This window comes from Hyperolius riggenbachi, chromosome 8 (genome assembly GCF_040937935.1).
Source record: "Hyperolius riggenbachi isolate aHypRig1 chromosome 8, aHypRig1.pri, whole genome shotgun sequence".
Lineage (NCBI taxonomy): Eukaryota > Metazoa > Chordata > Amphibia > Anura > Hyperoliidae > Hyperolius > Hyperolius riggenbachi.
The window spans coordinates 100,169,413-100,192,275 of record NC_090653.1 but is presented as its reverse complement, the minus strand read 5'-3'; the positions used below and the strand labels follow the sequence as shown (position 1 = coordinate 100,192,275).

General features: G+C 47.6%; 1 protein-coding gene across 3 annotated transcripts in view; it reads right to left on the bottom strand.

Annotated features, from left to right (window-relative positions):
* LOC137528279 (interleukin-13 receptor subunit alpha-1-like) overlaps nt 1–22,863 on the bottom strand; it is a 108,986-nt gene that overhangs the window by 20,002 nt on the left and 66,121 nt on the right. For all 3 annotated transcript variants that reach the window (XM_068249573.1, XM_068249570.1, XM_068249571.1), the window contains exons 5-9: nt 17,960–18,013; nt 16,947–17,131; nt 13,250–13,395; nt 3,048–3,198; nt 2,291–2,387 (exon numbers count right to left, since the gene is read on the bottom strand). In XM_068249573.1, the coding sequence (XP_068105674.1) occupies nt 2,291–2,387; nt 3,048–3,198; nt 13,250–13,395; nt 16,947–17,131; nt 17,960–18,013 (633 nt within the window). The remainder of the gene's footprint in view (nt 1–2,290; nt 2,388–3,047; nt 3,199–13,249; nt 13,396–16,946; nt 17,132–17,959; nt 18,014–22,863) is intronic.

Sequence of the window (22,863 nt, the reverse complement as noted above, 5' to 3'; positions counted from 1 at the left end):
CTTTTCATTTTTATGCGCAGGCGCAATAGTTACTTTTACGTGATGTAATGTTCGTTCTAACTATCTGATCGTTACACACCTTTTAAAACTAACTTTACTTAGGTCGTTCTTTCATCAATTAAAAGTTTGTTCGTCGTTGACAACGAACGATCGTTGTCGCATGTGTGTACGTAGCTTAAAGCCTGGAGGGGGGCATGGCGGAGTGAGAAACATGCCTAAAGTCCCGGGGAAAAATCTGGATTTGACGCAAAGCAGCGTTTTAAGGGCAGAAATCACATTGAATGCTAAATTGCAGGCCTAAAGTGCTTTCAAACATCTTGCATGTGTATACATCAATCAGAGAGTGTAATTAGAGTTCTGCTTCACACTGACACACCAAACTCAATGTGTAACGCACCGCAAACAGCTGTTTGCGTAGTGACGGCCGTGCTGGACTGGTGCGCAACATGGCCAGAGTGCAGGCCGTGGCAGTTTTCCAGCCCATATGGTCGTCGGGCTGTGGTAGCTCAATGATAGAACAGTGACTGTCAAGCTGATCAAATTTGGTCTGTCCACAATGAAGCAACAACCTTCTTATCTTCTTGTATGTAGGTAGGCATAGGTAGGAGTCCCAGTATAGGTAGGTAGGTAGGCATAGGTTCCAGTATAGGAAGGGAGGCATAGGTAGGTGCCTCAGTGGTTAGCTAGGCATAGGTAGGAGACCCAGTATAGGTAGGTAGACATAGGTAGGAGTCCCAGTATAGGTAGGTAGGCATAGGTAGGTGCCTCAGTAGTTAGCTAGGCATAGGTAGGAGACCCAGTATAGGTAGGTAGGCATAGGTAGGAGTCCCAGTATAGGTAGGTAGGCATAGGTTGGTGCCTCAGTAGTTAGCTAGGCATAGGTAGGAGACCCAGTATAGGTAGGTAGGCATAGGTAAGTGTCCCAGTAGTTAGCTAGGCATAGGTAGGAGACCAAGTATAGGTAGGTAGGCATAGGTAGGCGTCCCAGTATAGGTAGGTAGGCATAGGTAGATGCCTCAGTAGTTAGCTAGGCATAGGTAGGAGACCCAGTATAGGTAGGTAGGCATAGGTAGGTGTCCCAGTAGTTAGCTAGGCAAAGGTAGGAGACCCAGTATAGGTAGGTAGGCATAGGTAGGTGTCCCAGTAGTTAGCTAGGCATAGGTAGGAGACCCAGTATAGGTAGGTAGGCATAAGTAGGAGTCCCAGTATAGGTAGGTAGGCATAGGTAGGTGTCCCAGTAGTTAGCTAGGCATAGGTAGGAGACCCAGTATAGGTAGGTAAGCATAGGTAGGAGTCCCAGTATAGGTAGGTAGGTGCCTCAGTAGTTAGCTAGGCATAGGTAGGAGACCTTGTATAGGTAGGTAGGTGCCTTAGTAGTTAGCTAGGCATAGGTAGGCATAGGTAGGTGTCCCAGTAGTTAGCTAGGCATAGGTAGGAGACCCAGTATAGGTAGGTAAGCATAGGTATGTGTCCCAGTAGTTAGCTAGGCATAGGTAGGAGTCGAAGTATAGGTAGGTCCCCTAGTATAGGTAGGTGTCCCCGTATAGGTAAGTAGGTGCCCCAGTAGTTAGATAGGCATAGGTAGGTGTCCCAGTATAGATAGTTAGGCAGGGCCTGGCTGGCACAGTAATAACAATTACCAAGGTCCAGCTGCAACAGATAGGGCTGTATAATGTCAGTGTCAGTGAGCAACACACACAAAAAAACACATCAGGAACACATTAGAGCTCTCAAAAGAGCTGTTGAGGGGTGCTATTTTAGCAATAACAATCATCCAGGAGCAAGCCAAGAGCCTAACTAATCTTTCCCTAGGAGAAAAAATCTGCAGCAGCTCTCCCTAGTCTGTCTATTTGCAGCAGGCACACGAGTGAGTGTCATGGCCAGCGAGCCTGCCTTATATAAGGGGGGGTGGGGCTCCAGGGCTTAGTGTAGCCTGAATGGCTACAATGTGCCTGCTGACTGTGATGCAGAGGGTCAAAGTTGACCCTCATAGTGCATTACGGGGCGAATCAAAATTCCGCAAAAGTTCGCATGGTCCAGGCAAACGCGAACCAACAAAGTTGACCCTCATAGTGCATTATGGGGCGAATCGAACTTCCGCAAAAGTTCGCATGGTCCAGGCGAACGCGAACCACCAAATGTCGCCTGGAACCAATCGCAGGCGACATCTCTAATCATTAGGAAGGGGATGGCCAACTGAAGTCATGCTAAGGTCCTTGAACACTAATATGTTATTATAATGGTAATACATATAGTAGTTTCTCATAGCATGCACAAGGTAATTTGTTACCTTCTCATGTAAATAAGCAAGATGACTGCCGACACAATTATTACTCCAGGGATTAATATAAGAAGCAAAACAGACAGAGTTCTCCCATTGTCTTCACCTACACAGAAAAAGAAAACAAAACAAAAAAACAAAAAAGCACATCAGCACTCAGCAATACTTGGGGAAAAAAAAAACTCTTGTCGGGTAGTTAAAGGACAACTGAAGTGAGAGGGATACCAGTTGCCTGCTGATCCTCAGCCTCTTATACTTTTAGCCATAGACCTTGATCAAGCATATGCAGATCAGGTGTTTCTGACATTCTGAATTTGACATGCTTAGCTGCATGCTTGTTTATGGTGCAATTCAGACACTACTGCAAGCAAATTGATCAACAGGGCTGCAAGGTAACTGGTATTGTTTAAAAGGGAATAAATGTGGCAGCCTCCATATTCTTCTCACTTCAGTTGTCCTTAACTAGTCAACAAGACATTTTGCAAGTTGTTTTCGTTTTTTTAAAAAATGCTTCCATTGACTTGCATTAAAATTGGGGTTAAAATTGTGGCAAAATTGCCACAATTGCAATTTTTTTAAAGATCACAATCACACCAATTTTGCCATGATTTTAATGCAAGTCAATGGAACAGTTTAAAAAAAAAAGGGACCAGCTAAACACTCTCTGGTGTGTCAGGGCCCTTAACTGAACCCAGAATCCCCTCAGCCAGAAGACCAGGCATGGAAAATAGACAAAGGATAAATAGTTACATTTTATTAGATTCACCTTGCAATATTATCTTGTCACTCCAGTCACTCCAGAGGGCCTCTCTGCCGTTTAATCCTGCAGCATGTTTTGGAAGCCTCACTCGCACTCTCACAATGTACGTGACATCAGGGAGAGCACTGGGGATTTCTTTGCTTGTAACTGTAACAACCTACAACATTCAAAAAGTTTAAAGCGTAAGTAAACTACTGTAGAGAAAAAAAATCTAAAATAGATACAGTGATGAGAAAGAGTAAGGGCCCTTTCCCACTTTCCCTTTCGCAAGTTGGGTTGTGATACAATTGTAACGCTGCTGAAAAGTTACACCGCGTATTGGAGAAAAGCGCTTTACAAATGTTATTTGTTGTTCTTGTTGTAGATGTGTGTTGTGAATATACAGCAGAGCTGGATCATCCACAAGGCAATTCTAGACAGTTGCCTACGGCATGGAGAGAGTTTAGGGGGCTGGGGGATGCTGGAACCTCAAATCTTACCAAAAAAAGCCAGGAGACCATCAGCGGTGTGCAAAAACTGCTATCTTGCCTAGAGACCAATTTCATAATAATCTATTTCTGCTATACGGTACAATGGTAAACCAAATTTCTGCTATACAGTACAAAGGTAAACCAAATTATGACCAATATGCCAATAACTGACCAACTGTATCACCTCCATGTAATATGAGGGTCAACAGATATTGAATACTATGAGCAGACCGTGTGGGTAAACCATCATACTATATGGAGGTTGTAAAATTGGTCAGTGATTGGCCAATCATAATTGAAAGTGTGTACCAGGCTATAGTATGCTTCACTGCCACTGTAAAAATATGCATTGCCAATTAACACACAGTGCACTGTGCATTACTACATTGAAACCCGCTGCACTGCACTTGATGTAAAAGCCCATTAGGAATATCATTGCAACACAACGGACTTGGGGCTTGATTCGCTAAACCGTGATAACGCCAATATCACACCTTATCAAAGATATCACACCTTATCAAAGTTAACACGCCTTCAGAGTAGCATAGCGAGCGCTACGAACCCGCTGGGGCTCAGGGCAGGACGAGTGCCATTGCCAATTAGCAGGCATAAGTTCGTAGCGCTCGCTACGCTACTCTGATAAGGCGTATTAACTTTGATAAGGTGTAATATCTTTCATAAGGTGTGCCAATTTCAGTTATCACGGTTTAGTGAAACAAGCCCTAGGTGTGAAAGGGCCATGAGTACAACTTATACAATTTTCCTGACACATACCGTATTTAATGAAGTGACAGTGATATTTTATAACAAATACTATATGATGCAGTATTTGCATTTAGGAGACCTATGTGTAAAGTAAATAAAGATACATTTATCAAGTGAAAAAAAATAGGCTTTATCTCAAATATCTAAAGCTAGAATGAGGTGCACCAGATCAGGCACAAATAACTCAGGGCCGGCCCTAGACTTTTGCCGCCTGAGGCAAACTTAGAAAAAATTGACGCCCCCCCCCTCCCCCAAGCCGTGGGTGGGGGGGCCGCCGAGCTGGAGGGGTAGCGGCAGGAAGGGGGTATTGGGCCAAGCGGTGGGGAGGGGGGTCGGACCCCCCCCTCCCTCGCCTAAGTCCCCCGATCTGCGCTTCCCCTCCAGCTTTAAATTTTTACGCAGCTGCCGATAGTAAGAGGGACGGGCGGGGCTCACTCACCTCTTCTTGTTCCAACGTGCACTCCACTGACGTCACTTCCTGCAACGCCGGCCACTTACAATACAGTGCGCGGCGTTGCAGGAGGTGATATCAGTGGAGCGCACGCTGGAACGTGGAAGAGGTGAGTGATCATCGCCCGTCCCTCTTACTATCGGCAGCTGCGTAACAATTTAAAGCTAGAGGGGAAGCGCAGATCGGGGGACCCAGGCGAGGGAGGGGGGGGAGCCCCCCTCCCCACCGCTAGGCCCAATACCCCCTTCCTTCTTGCTACCCCTCCAGCTCAGCGGCCAGCCCCCCCGCACCCACGGACAGGCGGTTGCCGCCCCCCAAGAAGTGCCGCTTGAGGCAAAAGTTTCACCCCGCCTCATGAGTGGGCTGGCCCTGAAATAACTACAGCTTTGTACATTTACTAGATTGAACTCATGCAAGGCAGCTGTACGGGGGCGGGGCTATCTTGGCTAAGAATCTAGCATGTTTACAGGTGTCTCCCAAAGTTGCTTAACTACCTGCGGACCGACGCAGTTGAAATCTACGGCGGGCAGGGGGCGCTGCGGTTCTAACCGGACGTAAACTCTACGTCCCATTCACCGCGCGCCCCCGCCCATCCCCGCCGCTCTAACCGCTCTGTCCCCGCTGCAATGTGCTGCCCTGCCGCATCTATGAGCCGGGCAGGAGCCGTTTTCATTGGCTCCTGGCCCTGTCATTCATTGGCTTACATTGAGTGACAGGGTCAGGAGCCAATGAAAGCGGCTCCTGACCGGCACACAGCGCTCTGCCGTCATAGCGACGGCAGAGAGCGGTGCGCTGTGCTTCATCACAGCAGCACCATGACCCTCTGCGGGTTCCCAACGAACCCACACAGGGTTAAATGTGGGAGTAGGCGTGGTTGGTGGAGGAGCAGGGTTTGAGCTGATTGGGCAGCGGGGGGAGGGCGCCAGGAAGCTTAGGGGGAGGGCAGAGGCTAACGGCAGTTAGCTTCCAGCGTAGCAGCGAGAGGAACGTCTGTTCACCTCTGCTGCTCTTAGATAGGCCCCAGGGGACAGGATGGCAGACCGGGAGACGCAGCAACTGGCCAGAGTCCTCAGCGAGGAAGCTGCCAGGAGAGGAGAGGGATGGCTGCAGCAGCTGCTTGCAGCTGTCCCGGCGGCCGGAGGTTCAGGGGACCCAGGGCAGGCTCAGGAGGGGCGGCCTAAGCGGACGAGGAGACCCACGGACAGGCTCTCTCCCTCTCCCCCAACAGCCAGAGCACGGACGGCCGGTGCGGAGGAGACATCCGGCCAGGCCGGCCCAAGCAACGGTGGGGTAAGTGTTGCCCCGGGGGGGAGGGGAGGTGCCGGGTCTCTCCCAGGGCCTGAGGCAGGAGGAAAGGGGGGGACACAGAAAGCGGCAGCTAAGAAGAAGAAGGGGGGGGGGGTAAGAAGGGGGGAGGCAAGGGAGCAGCGAAAAAGGGGGCCCCGATGCAGGTCACGGCAGCGACCAGGCCGCGGGAGGACGTGGCGGGGAGCGTGCAGGCCTTGCTGGATCAGGTCAGGGCCAGCACAGCAGCAGGTGGGGGGCAGGAGGAGAGGGGGGGAGCCCCCAGCACGCAGTGGCAGAGCAGCAGTTCAGGAGATCAGGGCCTAGGTTCCCCTGGAGGACTGATTCCCACACCCCCCTCAGGGGGCTGGCAAATGGCGTCCGCGCCGCTGGCTGGCAGTGGCGGAGCTGGGTGGGTGGGGGGGGAGGGTTGCAGCACTCACAGGGAGACATGGTGGGGATGAGACAGGGCGCGGGCACAGCGGCGGGGGGCCCGATGTTTTCGGGTCCCGCACAGCAGTGGCCAGCAGTGGGGGGCGGTGGGTTCGGGGCAGGATGGCAGGTAGGCCCGGCAGCTGGAGCATGGGGTCCATCACATGATACTCGGGCCCATGTCTTTCCCTTGCAGGCGAACACGGTCGGAGCGGGAACGGAAGGAGCTTCTACCTCTTCTATACCCCCGTCTGGGCCATGGCAGCGAGGAGATCCAGAGGCAGCCAACGCGCTGGGAAGTCGACCTCCGGATGGCGGACGTGATACCCCCGCGCATCCTTCAGGTGAGACAATTACAAATGTACCACAAGCTGTTAATTTGTCCGGGCTGGGGACGAGTGGGGCTTCTTTAAGGGGTTTCATAGAGGGGGTGCGGGCACTATTGGATCGTTTAGAGCCCACACTAGCGGCAACGGATGGGGGTGAGCAGGCAGTAGATGTGAGCAGGGTTTGGGGCAATGCCCCCCCGGGGGATTTAATTTCAAGGGGTTCGAGCTCTGAGCCTGATGCGGGACCCTCCGCTGACTTAGTACTATCAGTACAGCCGGTGGCTGAGGGGAGCGCGGATAAGGAAAAGAGAGTTCCTATTTCAGATTTCGCGAAGGGTCATTCGTATACTTGTTTTGAGGGGCCTTTGGGGGCTCACCTCAAAGGAGAAGTCAAGGAAAAGATTTGGAAGAGGGAGTACGTGGACATTTTCACGTTGCTCCCTTTGGAAAGATTTAACATAGATCGGTGGGTCAAGGGAAAGGAGCACAGGAAGGAGGAGGAAGAGGACAGGCGGCGTTTTCGGCTGATTCCCCGCACGTTCGGGAATTGGTTGCAAGCGTTTGCAATCTTGGGCAGTGTAGTGGGGGAGAAGGCTCCGGAAAAATGTACCCCCTTGTTTTGCTATTTGGACGCGATCTGGGAGGCGCATCGCACGTATGGGGGCATGGCATGGCTAAGATATGACGAGCAGTTTCGTCAGAGGATGTCGGTCCAGCCGGAGCTGGACTGGCATCATAAAGACATAGCCATTTGGCTAAGAGTCATGAATTCAAAAGGGGGAGTGTATAGCAACACGGGTCCTCAGTCGTCGTTTCTGAGCAGCGCAGCCCCTTCAAGTGGGGGGCAGCTGGAGGGGGAGGCAGAAAGGGGACCTGCTGGGCCTTCAATGACTCTTTCTGCAAGTTTGGAGCATCCTGCAAGTTTAAGCACGAGTGCACCGCTTGTGGAGGGAGTCACGCAGCATCAAGGTGCTACAAGAAAGGAAAAGGGGGTAGTTTCAGAAAGCAGGGAGATGGCCCTGGAAAAAGGGACGACTCCAGTGAATTTAGAGGCGATGCTCCCGTGGCTCGAACGTTATGAGAACGTACGAGCTGCTCAATTGTTGAGGGAGGGGTTCAGGGAAGGTTTTCGGATACCGTCCACGACTAAATTCAGGTCGGCATCCAAAAAGAATTTGAAGTCAGCAAGGGAACATCCTGGGGTGGTGCGGGAAAAACTTGCGAAGGAGGTGCAGTTGGGGAGAATGTCAGGCCCCTTTCCCTCAGAGCCCTGGCCAGACCTGATACTTTCGCCTTTGGGCGTAGTCCCAAAGAAGGAAGTTGGCAAATTTCGGCTCATTCATCACTTGTCATTCCCGAAAGGGGGGTCGGTGAATGACGGGATAGCTAAGGAACTGTCATCCGTACATTATGCATCTTTCGATAAGGCGTTAGGGATGGTCAGGGAGGCAGGAACGGGGGCCCTGATGGCAAAAACTGACATAGAGTCCGCCTTTCGACTGCTTCCGGTACATCCGGAGAGTATGAGGTTACTGGGCTGCTATTTTGAAGGGGGGTTTTACGTAGATAGGGCATTACCCATGGGTTGTTCGATCTCATGTGCCTTTTTCGAGACTTTTAGCTCCTTTCTGGAATGGGTGGTGCGGGAGAGCATGGGTTACCAGGCAGTCACGCACTACCTGGATGATTTTTTCTGGGTCTCGCCAGCTCAATCGCGGTGGTGCGAATTGCTGTTAGTGGAAGTCGGCAGGATCTTTCGTGAATTCGGAGTGCCCATCGCGGCTGAAAAGACGGAGGGGCCGGACACGGTCCTGAAGTTTTTGGGCATCGAAATTGACTCAGTTCAGCGAGTATGTCGGCTGCCTGAGGACAAGCTTTGGGACTTGCAGCAGTGTGTCAGGATGGTGGGGAAGTCTAAAAAAGTTACGCTGGTGCAGATGCAGTCACTACTGGGCAAATTGAATTTTGCTTGTAGGGTGATACCCATGGGCCGAGTTTTTTCGCGTCGATTGTCATTGGCCACTGCGGGGGTGCTGGTACCGCACCACCACATTCGAATCACAGCAGAACTTAGGGCTGATCTGGCGGTTTGGGAAAAATTTTTGATGGAATTTAATGGTCTCGCTTACTGGATGGACATGCCGGCTGAAGGTGAGTTCTTGCAATTGTTCACAGATGCGTCAGGGTCCCTGGGATTCGGGGCTTATTTTGAGGGCAGATGGTGTGCTGAGGCCTGGTCTGAGGATTGGGTGGGTAGAGAGTTTATGGGTAATCTGGCCTTCCTGGAATTATTCCCGGTGGTTGTAGCAGTGGAACTTTGGGGTACGCGGCTAAGGGATCGATCGGTTCTGTTTAGATCAGATAACATGTCGGTGGTGGCTGCGATCAATTCGTTGTCCTCCTCATCGTTGCCCGTGCTGAAGTTACTGCGGCATTTTGTTTTGTTGTGCCTACGTTTGAATATTAATTTCCGTTCAGTGCACATTCCGGGAAGGTATAACGAGATAGCGGATGCTTTATCTCGTTTCCAGTGGATCCGCTTCAGGGAACTTGCGCCGGGAGCCAGGGCGGAGGGAGAGACGTGCCCAGGACATCTGTGGAAGATGCATTAGGTGGGTTATGGACATGGATCCAGAGGTCGGTGGCACCTGCGACTTGGCGGAGCTACAATAAGGTATGGCGGGCATGGTTCCAGTGGAGGGCAGATCTGGGTTTTCAGGATTCAGTCGAGGGCAGACACGACCTCCTAGTGTGGATAGTGGGACAGTGCTTTGAGAACCAGGAATCCCCTTCGATGATTGACAAAAAAATGGCAGCATTATCCTTTTTGGCTAAATTAATGGGATGGGAGGACTTCACAAAAAATTTTGCAGTGAGACAGGCACTGAAGGGGTGGAGGAGGGGACTTAAGAAGCAGGATGTAAGGCGCCCGATAACGTGGGAACTGCTAAAAGGTTTGTTTGGGGCCTTGGGTGGAGTGTGCAATTCGGATTTTGAGGTTTTGCTGTTTCGGTTAGCCTTTTCATTAGCATTCTACGCAGCCCTGCGTGTTGGAGAGCTGGTAAGTAAAAGCAAGGAAGGGGTTGGGGGCCTCAATGTTGGGGATGTTTTCCTACAGGATGGGGCCTTGGCGGTGATAGTACGATCGTCAAAAACGGATCAGCAGGGTAAGGGGGCAGCGTTGGAATTGTTCCCGCTTTCAGGTTGTATGACTTGTCCGGTGCAGGCTTGGCAGGTGTTTGCCAAGGTTCGCCCGACCGGGGGGAGTAAATTGCTGGTGCATAAGAATGGTTCGCCGCTAACTCGATTCCAATTCCAAGCAGTATTGAGGAAGTGTTTGGTGCGGATGGGGTTTCAGCAGAACGAGTACGGATCGCACTCATTCAGGATTGGAGCGGCGACCGAGGCGGTGCGCCTTGGTCTGTCAAAAACAATGGTGCAGAGGATTGGGCGATGGAGGTCTAATCGGTTCATGCTATATGTGAGGCCGCATAGGGTACAGAGGCTGGTGGCGTAGAGGGTTTCAGTGCAGGAGTTTTAAAAGATGTTGGTGGTTTGTATTGATGCAGATGTGGTTATGTAAAAAAAAAATAAAAAAAAAAAAAATACTTTTGTTACATAGAGGGGGTGTTGCTGTGTTTAATATGGTGTAATTGTTTCATTTCAGCCACTTCCCAGCAATGTGTCGTATGGTTATTGGGCCATTCCTTTCTATACTGGGCGGAAAGGAGGGCCGAGGTCAGGCGCAGCGGTGTCCAATTAGGCTTCAACACGAGTCAGGTGAAGCTATTTTGGGCAGGTGTGCGTGGATTGCAATGGGAGGAGATGCTGACATTATTCTATCGCAAGTTGCAAAGCGACCCGGCACCGGGGGTGATCGTAATTCATGCGGGTGGAAATGATCTGGGGGACACGCCGTTGAGATTGCTCATCAAGTCGATGACTTCGGTCATTGCTGCGATGAGAGCCGCGGTTCCGGACGTACGCATAGTATGGTCGGAAATAGTCCCAAGATTTCATTGGAGATATGCGCGGGATCAGCGGGCAATCAATAAGGTGCGGATAAAGGTCAATAGAGCGGTTTCAAAATTTGTACGATCGCAAGGGGGCCTGGTGGCGCGGCACGCAATTCTGGAAGGGAAGCGCATGTATTTCAGGAGCGACGGGGTCCATCTGAATGGTGTCGGGATCGACCTATTCAACCTGCTACTGCAGGAAAAGATCGAATTTGCGGTGGAGCTGTGGCGGACAGGCCTGCAGTAAGGTGTCACGGCAGGCCTGTTTGTGGCGGTTGTCCCCTTGCTAGCGGAAGTGGTTAGTAATGGATTGAGGGGTAAACGGAGGTTTTTGGAGGCCATAAGCTGGCGGAAGGCTTGGAAAAAGTGAGGCATGTAAGCCCGGAGGACCCCCGAGCCCATGGCGCGGCTGGGGGTTATTGGTTTCATGCAGGGAGTTGTTGGTTGGGGACCCCTCGATCCAGATGCTAGCAAGGGGATGAAGTTTACTGAGGTTATGAAGATGTTGTTTTACTTTATAAGTTGTGTTATTTATATATGGTTATGTAAATGTGTTATGGAAATGTTATAAATGATTATGTATGCTTTATTACAATTTTTTGTTGTCCTTGGGGAATAAAAAAGCTGTGGCCGGTACAATAAAGTATCATTCCAACAAGAAGTAGTTAGCGTCGTGCTTATGTAGAGTTATGTTAAGGTTGTTGGAATGTGAGGGTTGGCCATAGCTATGATGAGAGTGGGGGAGGGAGGAGCTGGTAGATAGGGGTTGATAGGAGTAGGTGAACGCTGCAGGGTCAAGCGGTGCGCTGTGCTTCATCACAGCAGCACCATGACCCTCTGCGGGTTCCCAACGAACCCACACAGGGTTAAATGTGGGAGTAGGCGTGGTTGGTGGAGGAGCAGGGTTTGAGCTGATTGGGCAGCGGGGGGAGGGCGCCAGGAAGCTTAGGGGGAGGGCAGAGGCTAACGGCAGTTAGCCTCCAGCGTAGCAGCGAGAGGAACGTCCCACCCGCACACCCTTAGGAGTGAGGGGGGGGGGAGGGTTTTTTTGTTTTCAGTCAGTTGCCGCTATCCATGGCGTTTTTCCGGCAGGTGGGTACACGCGTTATCGGTTAGGCAGTTAGAATATGTGGGGTTTCCTTGGGGGGTATTTATATTCAGTGAAGAAAATAAATAAATAAAGGAGGAGGAGGAGAAGGTGCGGTCTATGGTTATATGCGTATGGTTAATGCTCTGTTTCTGTTGCAGGCTCCTTGTCACAGCTTGGCGGTTGTCCCCTTGCTAGCGGAAGTGGTTAGTGAAGGATTGAGGGGTAAACGGAGGTTTTTGGAGGCCATAAGCTGGCGGAAGGCTTGGAAAAAGTGAGGCATGTAAGCCCGGAGGACCCCCGAGCCCATGGCGCGGCTGGGGGTTATTGGTTTCATGCAGGGAGTTGTTGGTTGGGGACCCCTCGATCCAGGTGCTAGCAAGGGGATGAAGTTTACTGAGGTTATGAAGATGTTGTTTTACTTTATAAGTTGTGTTATTTATATATGGTTATGTAAATGTGTTATGGAAATGTTATAAATGATTATGTATGCTTTATTACAATTTTTTGTTGTCCTTGGGGAATAAAAAAGCTGTGGCCGGTACAATAAAGTATCATTCCAACAAGAAGTAGTTAGCGTCGTGCTTATGTAGAGTTATGTTAAGGTTGTTGGAATGTGAGGGTTGGCCATAGCTATGATGAGAGTGGGGGAGGGAGGAGCTGGTAGATAGGGGTTGATAGGAGTAGGTGAACGCTGCAGGGTCAAGAGCAGCCTGTGGTCAGGACAGAGCGACGTGACCGGCGGGAGCGGCAGATTATAGCGGCGATTCGTCGGGAAGCGGTTTACTGTACCAGCACCCTCTGGTCTTTAAGGGGGCAGAGGGTGCTGGTACTGAAGTGGTTAAAGGACTACTGAACTGAGAGGTTAGTGGGGGTTGCCATATTTATTTCCTTTTAAACAATACCAGTTGTCTGGCAGGCCTGCTGATCTATTTGGCGGCAGTAGTGTGTATATCACATCAGAAACAAGCATGCAGCTAATTTTCAGAAACACCTGATCTGCTGCATGCTTGTTCAGGGTCTATGGCGAAAAGTATTAGTGACAGATATTCAGCAGCAGGATAGCCAGGCAACTGGCATTGCTTAAAAGGAAATGGATATAGCAGCCTCCATATCACTCTCACGTCATTTATCCTATTAAGTTGCCAGATGATTAAGGTTTTTTTTTAATATGCACTGGTGTGCTGTCTTAAACTGCATTAGACAACTGAAGCAAAAGGGACATGCATAACGTGCCCATGCTTTCCTATAGTTGCAATTTGTATGCAGATTTAATTGGATCTAAATCAGAGGCCATTACATTTGCTTTTGACTTTTATACAAATTTGTAAAAATGTGTTTTGAAGGGGCAGTACGAAAATGTGTCTTACTTACCTCAAAATTTTCTGTTTCCTGGCTATTAGACATTTCAAGCTGGACATGGTATAAAAATCCTTCATGCACATCTAAATCATTCCAGGCAATGTTTATACTCCGGTTTGGGGTCCGGTAGGCTGTTATGACTGGAGGCTTTAGTTTTGCTAGATAAAATATAAGGATTTTGACAAAACAATGGTCAGAGCGTCATCATAAATTATGCAAAACATTTTAAAAATGCAGCAATACAATCCATTTAAAGTCTAACTGTACTGTTCCGTTGGTGCTCTGATGTCCCCCGTTGCTGAGCATAGCCCCCTGGAAGATTAGCGACAAGGCATTGTCGCTAGTCATATTGGGGCTGCTCTGCCCCTCTTCCTGCAGCGTAGCTGTGTGATCCTGCCTGTGTGCCTACTGCGCAGGGGCCAAGCTCAGTGGCGGAGAACATCGGACCACTGAGGGAATCCTCAATAGGATCCTGAGGCTTCCCTCTCTTCAGGTTAATATCTTATATTGAACCTAAGCTTCAGCTCGAGATTGCTTTAATCAATGGGCTAATTCACACTTGAATGCGTTTTTTACATGCAGAAAAACAATTGATCGCAATGCCGCTCTATCAGACAACTCGTCCTTAGGAAAATTCTGCTCGTCTCCGTTTGTTGTCGTGGACAGCGCATCTAGGTTTCTGGTTTAGACACTCTGCACCCTAGATTGTGGTCTTCTAACCTTGTGTTTATCCTGATATCTAAACAATTGTGTGCCTCTGAGGAAGCGGCTTCTGGCCGTAAAACACGTGTCAGGCAACTATTGGTTCTGTTATGTGGATCTTTGTATGAATTGTCTACATTTCATGACTGCAATCGAAAAGATTTTTATACCACTGAAGAATAAAGACTTTTTTCTGTTCCTACTAAAAACCCCTATAGTCTTGAGACAGTTTTCATATATCTTTACTGTATAGTGTTAGAGTGGAACTATACTGGAGTATTTTATCTGAAGATATTTCGACTAAAGCTCCAAAGCCAGAACATATGAATAAATGCACCAAACCGAAGGGGGGAAACTAGTCCATCTGCGAAAAAAAGTACCAGAGAGACCCTTCAATAGGGCCCACAGACAAATCTATACAAATATATTTAAACAGGTTCGGGATTGCTTTAGTCAATGGGCCAGTTCAACTTGAATGCATTTTTCACATGCAGAAAAACACTTGACAGCAATGCAGCCTGATAGACAAGTGTAGATCCAGCCTAATTTTAGAAAGGGTTTCTGATGCTGAAATGTAGTATCTTCTGCTATATATGTTATTGCAGTGCCCAGGGGCGTAGGAATAGACCCTGCAGCCCCTGCAGTTGCAGGGGGGCCCCTAGCAAGTCAGGGGCCCGGAGGAGGAAAGGCTGTCACCACCGGCGTACCTACCGGGGATGCGACTCTCTCAGCCGCAGGGGGGCCCGGCCGCCCGGGGCTGCTCTGGGGCCCGCTCACTGTGCGTGGGGGGAGCGCTGCTCTGGACCCCCCAGCAAGGTGCTCAACTGGCCGCAGCGTCTAATAGACGCTGCGCCAGTTCATTCCCCGCAGCCCCGCTCCAGCAGCCTGCATAGTCTCCGGCAGGCAGAGCAGGGCTACGGCAAGATGGCCGCCGAAGAAGCCCTACACTGGAGACTATTTGTGTCTCTAGTACAGGGCTTCGGCAGCCATCTTGCCGTAGCCCTGCACTCTGCCTGCCAGCGCGGGAGATGTGCTGCAGCAGGACTCGGGGAGCTGCGAGCCAGATGCCGGGAGAGGAGAAGACTTCTGTCAGGTAAGTGAATTGGTTTTTTTTCACAGGTGCATTTTTTTTTCTAGTGTCTGCTGCCTACATTGTGATTTTCTGGTCACTGCTGCCCACATTGTGATTTTTAGGTGACTGCTGCCCACATTATGATTTTCTGGTCACTGCTGCCCACATTGTGATGTTCAGGTGTCTGCTGCCCACATTATGATTTTCTGGTCACTGCTGCCCACATTGTGATTTTCAGGTGTCTGCTGCCCACATTGCGATTTTCTGGTGTCTGCTGCCCACATTAGGATTTTCTGGTGTCTGCTGCCCACATTACGATTTTCTGGTCACTGCTGCCCACATTGCGATTTTCTGGTGTCTGCTGCCCACATTGCGATTTTCTGGTGTCTGCTGCCCACATTACGATTTTCTGGTCACTGCTGCCCACATTGCGATTTTCTGGTCACTGCTGCCCACATTGCGATTTTCTGGTGTCTGCTGCCCACATTGCGATTTTCTGGTGTCTGCTGCCCACATTACGATTTTCTGGTCACTGCTGCCCACATTGCGATTTTCTGGTCACTGCTGCCCACATTGCGATTTTCTGGTGTCTGCTGCCCACATTATGATTTTCTGGTGTCTGCTGCCCACATTACGATTTTCAGGTGTCTGCTGCCCACATTGTGATTTTCAGGTGTCTGCTGCCCACATTACGATTTTCTGGTCACTGCTGCCCACATTGCGATTTTCTGGTCACTGCTGCCCACATTGCGATTTTCAGGTGTCTGCTGCCCTCATTACGATTTTCAGGTGTCTGCTGCCCACATTACGATTTTCAGGTGTCTGCTGCCCACATTACGATTTTCAGGTGTCTGCTGCCCACATTGCGATTTTCAGGTGTCTGCTGCCCACATTGCGATTTTCTGGTGTCTGCTGCCCACATTACGATTTTCTGGTGTATGCTGCCCACATTAGGATTTTCTGGTGACTGCTGCCCACATTGCGATTTTCTGGTGACTGCTGCCCACATTGCGATTTTTCTGGTGACTGCTGCCCACATAAGGATTTTCTGGTGACTGCTGCCCACATTAGGATTTTCTGGTGTCTGCTGCCCACATTACGACATTCTGGTGACTGACTGCTGCCCACATTAGGATTTTCTGGTGACTGCTGCCCACATTACGATATTCTGGTGACTGCTGCCCACATTAGGATTTTCTGGTGACTGATGCCCACATTGCAATTTTCTGGTGACTGCTGCCCACATTGCGATTTTCTGGTGAACTCTGCCCACATTACGATTTTCTGGCCCACATTACGATTTTCTGGTGAACACTGCCCACGTTACGATTGTCTGGTGAATGCTGTCCACGTTACGATTTTCTGGTGAACGCTGCCCACATTACGATTTTCTGGCCCACATTACGAATTTCTGGTGAACACTGCCCAAGTTACGATTGTCTGGTGAATGCTGTCCATGTTACAATTTTCTGGTGAACTCTGCCCACATTACGATTTTCTGTCCCACATTACGATATTCTGGTGAACGCTGCCCACATTACGATTGTCTGGAGAATGCTGCCCACGTTACAATTTTCTGGTGACTGGTGCCCACATTACGATTTTCTGGTGAACTCTGCCCACATTACGATTTTCTGGCCCACATTACGATTGTCTGGTAAAATGCTGCCCACTTTACAATTAATTTACAGTGAAACGCTGCCCCATTACGATTATTTGGCACCTATGGGGGGGGCCCCATCCAAATATTCGCAGGGGGGCCCAGTGATTTCTAGTTACGCCCCTGGCAGTGCCTCTTTAATGAAAATTGCAACTCAGCTGAGAGTGAGAGCACTCCGCTTTCTTGTAAAAACTTGTTGTGCAAGGCTTTACGTCAGTAAATTCCTTTATGCAGTACTAAGTTTAGAATCACAAGAATCCCACAGCGATACATACCTATATCATTAGCTTTCACATTCAGAAAGTATGGCCTAACTTGCTTTGACCAGTCTGATACTGCTATCACCAGATTGTCAAAGGTGTTATACGTTTTCTTAAACCTAAACTGGCATCCATTAGGAATTCCATCGCTAGAGGTATATTCCTGGCAAAGCCTCCCGGTGTCTACCAAGTTTGGTAACCTAAAATCAAGTGTAGAAAAATGACATTGTATTGGAGTAAACATTTCATTATTCAGTACATTTTACTTTCAAAGAAGCTTTTTTTTTGCAGAAAAAAATTATAAACTATACAACAGTGCGGTGGCATAGCAATAGGGGGATGCAGAGGTTGCAACTGCACCGGGGCCCCTGTATCAGAGAGGCCCAATATGGGCCCTCCATCATCCATCTTATTAGCTTGCATTAGTGCTATGCTGGTAATGCCTGGCTATGCTGGCAATGAACGCCTATATATGTGCATTGCATAGTGGTAATCCATAAACTGTTTATTTACTCCTAAATACACCTCTGACACAGCAGCTACCCTTAGTAGGTTTCCATCTGATGGTGTAAAAGCATCAAACTTGGGTTAACAGTTAAAGTGGAACTGAACTCTTGCACAGGAAAGAAGGAAAACAGAGAGAATGTGCCCTGTATTCACTTAAAGAGTTTAGCTTGTCTAATTCCCCTTCATTTGTGTCTAATCACAAATTGTAATTTGATCTCTCCCTTGTGTCACATGACTGCCATGGCAGAGGTGGAAGATAAGCTCATTTGAAAGCACAGGATGTTAACAATATATCTGCTTCTATGAAAGCAGGAAGTCGAAAGAGTGCAGATTTATTTCAGGATTTGTATCAGCTGTAACAAAGAAATGTTTGTGTTTAAAGGCTATTATGCTGTTGCTTATCTTTTAGAGCAGAGAGGACGTTCTGAGTTCTAAGGGAAAACTGTCAGTAGAACCTTGTACAACAAAATAGATCACAGTGATTGCAATCATTATATTGTCAATTGTCAGTTTCCACTTACATTTTGAATTCCCTCAAGTATTTATATGCGCATGAGTCTGTAGTTTCTCTTGTCCTAGAATAAACAGAAAAAGCAAAGTCAAACAACATTACTTTTATTGTATACAGAATATATTGCTATCCCATAGAGATCAACTACTTCATGAAATGTTAGAATGTTTATATCCTTTCAACACCGGATACCTAATGGATTCCTTAGGACTACATCACAGTTCCCACAACCTCAAATCAACAAGAACTAATAACTTGAACACCCCCAGAGTCCAACTCAAATCGTTTGGAACCAGAATCTTCTGTTACGCTGCCCCTACCCTTTGGAATGCCTTGCTACACTCAATCGAGACCGCTCCAACCCTGGAGGCATTTAGATAAAAACTGAAAAGCCACCTGTTTAGCCTAGCATTTATGATCACATAACTTTCCCCTGTAACACATTCCAAACCGAAACTATGTACTGATCTGAGACAAGTCTTATGCCCTTTGGGTACTATGGAAGAAAAATGCTTTACAAAGGTTTTGTAGTTGTTGACATTGTTCTAAAAATATAATCTAGAGTAGAGGCCTGCATCGGGTTGGGTACCTGTGGGTTACCCGAAATGCGGGTCGGGTTCAGGTACCTGTTTTGATTTTTATCGGGTTGTGAGTCAGGTGCGGGTAGTGGGTCTGTGCTTGCAGGTCAGGTGCAGGTACCAGATTCAACAGAAAGCGGGTTGCGGGTCGGGTGCGGGTAGCGTAGCTGCAGGCACAGATCTGAAAAATTAGACCCGCACAGGGCATCAGGCCAGGTATCTGAAATGCGGTTTGGGTACCCATTTTGATTTAATCGGGTTGTGGGTCAGGTGCGGGTAGCGAGTCTGCAGGTGCGGGTAGGGTGTGGGTACCAGATTCACCAGAAAGCGGGTTGGGGGGCGGGTGTGGGTAGCGAGGCTGCAGGTGCAAGTCGGGTGCGGGTCTGAAAAATTTGATCCACACAGGCCTCTAAATTCTAGAGCAGGGATGTTGAACTCCAGTCCTCAAGGGCTGAGGGCCTTGCATAATTTAGCACAGCTCAAATTAATTGATGGGTCTGAATCAGGAAAGGTGTGGTTCATCAAGTAGCACACATTTCTCAGTTTCTCAATCCATCCTAAACACTGGCGTGGATATGGCCCTCAAGGACTGGAGTTTCACACCTGTGATCTAGGACTAGGAGCAATGAACAACAACTTTATAAAACAGTGTCTATTATTTCCATCTACAAAATACACCACCAGCTAATTTAGATACCTTTACTGTGATGTTCATACTTCTGGTCTGTAGACAGCACTCTGATACTACTGTGATACTGCATGATTGTATGGGATCTATCTATGCTGTGGGAAAAGCTTGCTATCGATATAGTAGGTCCTTTTGCAGATTCACCCGTGGATCATCACTCTGCTATAATATGAATGGATTACTACAGTAAATGGCAAGAAATTGCTTTTGTGTCAAATATCACCTTTGCTACTGTCATTACATTTCTCTCCACAGTTTTCAGCAGGGGAAGGGAATCCAAAGGAACTGGTGTCAGACAATAGACCATAATTTGTATCATTTGAGTTTGAATCTTTTCTGCTAGAGAAAATATTGTGCATATGAAAGTGCTTGTTTATTGCTCCCAATGGAGAGATTGAGAGATTCGACAGAAGTCTTAATGAAGCTCTTCAGACTGCAAATCTTACAGGTAAATCTTGGAAAGTTTTTACTACAGAGTTTTTACATGTTTACAGAGCAACTCAACATGCAACTACGCAAGCATTGCCAGCAAAGTTGTTACATGGTGGTAGACCTATGCGCATAAACTTCTTGTGGGCAACACACAACTTCCACAATGTCCAATGCCTCCAAGATCTTCAGTTACTAAGACTGTACAACAAGATAAAAGTAAGGTGTATACTGATCTGAAACCCAGTGCTAAAAAAGTCCACTTTTAGCCTAGATCTCTAGAGTTAAGAGACCTGGGCCCATATGCAATTAACTTTTTCACCTGAGTTTTCTCCTAGGTGAAATTTTCAAACTTGTCAATAAAATGTCTTTTAAACCACCAGAAAACAAAAAAATACTCAAAATAATTTTGATAGTACTTTTTCACCTACTTTTTGCTACTTTTTCCATTGCAAAGTGCTAAAAAGTTATTCTAAATCAAAGATAAAAAATATCTCCTGGGAGAAAACTCGGGAGAAAAAGTGAATTGCATATAGGCCCTGGAATGTTGAAACAGGGGCAATACAAATCTTCTAACCCGCTTAGAGCGTCAAGGCAATGAGGGCCTTACAGCTATGAACTGCCTGATTGACGTATATGGAATGCCAGGCAACTTGCACCTGTTAGGCAGGACATATTAGATGTATTATTTGATGAAGGACGTGATCATAGTGACTTATCATGACAAAGTTGGAGAACAAGAAACAAAACTAACCAGATCTACTCAAAGAGTCAGAAGACCACCTGTGTGGACAAAGGATTATGGGTTGTAGTTAACTTGCATAGTATTGCTCTGTGCTATAATTTGAGATTAGTACACTTTACATTCATTTAAAGAAGCTTTTTGTAACAAGAGGAAAAATGTGGTGTTCATACATCTGGCCTGTAGATCAGGGTAAGTTCAAGGGGCCCCAGGGCAAACTTAAAGGGAACCTGAACTGAGTCAAATTATTTAAAATAAACACCTCATGTACCTGTAAATGAATGTTATTGTCAGTTCCTCTCAGAGGCTTGCCATTTTCTTCTAACAATTATTCCTTTCAGTTCTGACAAGATCTTCTGACAAGTTTTAACTGAAAGGACAACTGATGTGCAATGTAATGTACATGCTTCCCTACGGCTCAAGTTGATGATATTACAGCTTAACAGTCTACTGACCTAGAAGCTGTTACAGGTTCACCGCCATGTTTAAATTTATTATGACTTTCAATTCTCAGTTCAGGCTTTCTTTAAGCTTTCAGGCCCCTTTCCTCTCCCCCCCAAAGTTAGTCCCAAGCCTCCCGCCCCATGGCAACCATACCAGTGTGAAATCAGGTAAATGCCCCCCCCCCTCCCCCGCCACTACAAGTCACAATACCCAGCAGCCCTTGGACCACAAATTTAAAGGGGAGGCAGACACTTGGGGGGCCCCTATGGACTCAGGGGCCTGGAAGCAATTGGCCCCTTTGCCTTAATGGAAGTGCCAGCCCTGTTGTAGATGGCACTGTGATACTACTGTGGCATTGCATGACTGCATGGGATCTATCTATGCTGTTCTAGACATGTTGATTTCTGTCCTTCCTCCCTGTGCGTGCTGGAGATAGGAAACAAAGCATGGCTTGATGTACAGTGATGCTGAAACCTGCAGATAAAGCAGTTATTCTGCATCTGTGATTACTGAACACATCAATAGGTCATACCCATATTCCAGGTTTCCAAAATGGCATAGTAAAAGTCATCAATAGTAAACATCAGAAAACTCCATAGTGAATCTGCATGCTCACCAGGCACTACACAGCACCACCAAATCTGTCTTTCAATAAATGTTGCAGCTTATTCACAGCCAGGAGCGTGTCTGGGTAATATAGAGCCTATGACAAACACTGAAATTGAACACCCCCCCCGGGCCAGAGAATGTAAATCAGGGAGAGGAAAGATTTTACAATGGGCTAAATCTTTTATACATACTTATTGTAAAAATCATGCACTTTTTTATTATATTATTTTCAATGGAGTTCCTCTTTAAAGAGGCACTGTAGTGACATATAGTAGAATGCAGTAATTTATTCAGGGTACCAACTTTTTTTGTAATTTTCCTTGTTTCAGCATCAGAAACACTTCCTCTAGCTATATATTGATGTAGCTTGGTATGTAGCCTTGCCCACCCAGTGACACTTAGCCTAAGCTGTTTAGCTATGCAAAAGTCTCCTCCCAGAGCATTCTGGGAGAGCAGGCATTATTTTCACTGGCTGTGGAATTCTCAGAAACAAACCTTACGCAGGGCTGCAACTGACACGACTAAAGATGTCACCACCTGTGATAAATTTCAGAGTGTAAATAAGGGAAGATTTTTAAATGGGCAAATACTGAGTAAATAATTTATAAATGAATATTGTAAAAAGAAGCACATTTTATTCATCATGTTATTTTCACTACCATTCCTCTTTAAGGGTGGCAATTTGTAACGCCTCTGCTTAGCAAGTGTTATGATCACGTCTGCAGCATGTACTGTTGGCTGCAGTTTTATTGAAGCCAAGCAGTTTTTGATGTCATTACATGCATTTGCTTGCATAGTTTGATTTGCACTCAAACTAGTTGCTGATTCCATCTGCAGTGGCTCTGCAGCTCTGGCCAGCTCAGGATTGAATAATTACCATTCACCTGTGTGGGAATCTGCACGTCTGCTCCCATTGGATGACCTCAGTATAAACATCTGCTTCCTGCAGGGCTACACGGGCTATCATAGTTTCAGCATAAGCCTGTCTTGCTGCTGCTGCTTTGGCCCCAGATCGTGTTTCTAGTTCTAATGTTACTTTGCTGGTCTTGCATCATATATTGGTTCATCGCCGATATATACGCATACTAGCACGTTTGTTATTTTCCTTGTATTCGTGTTACGTTAATACATCAGTGTCGCTGATATATACGTACTCGAACTGTTTATTTCTTGTGTTCAGTCAGTCAGCTTCCAGCACGTTTTGGTAGGTTGCGCATATCGTGATCACCCGTGCTGAGCTAGTCAGTCCTGTTCCTGTTGCCTTGCGTGGATTGCGCTCGCTTCTGCGTAGAAGTAGCGAATCCTTCCTAGTCCTGCTCCAGTTCTTAGTTAGTGTTCCTTGCTTATGTCATATATCGGTTTATCGCCGATATATACATATGTCAGTAAGTTGTTTGTAGTTCATTGATAGCTGTAACCGTAAT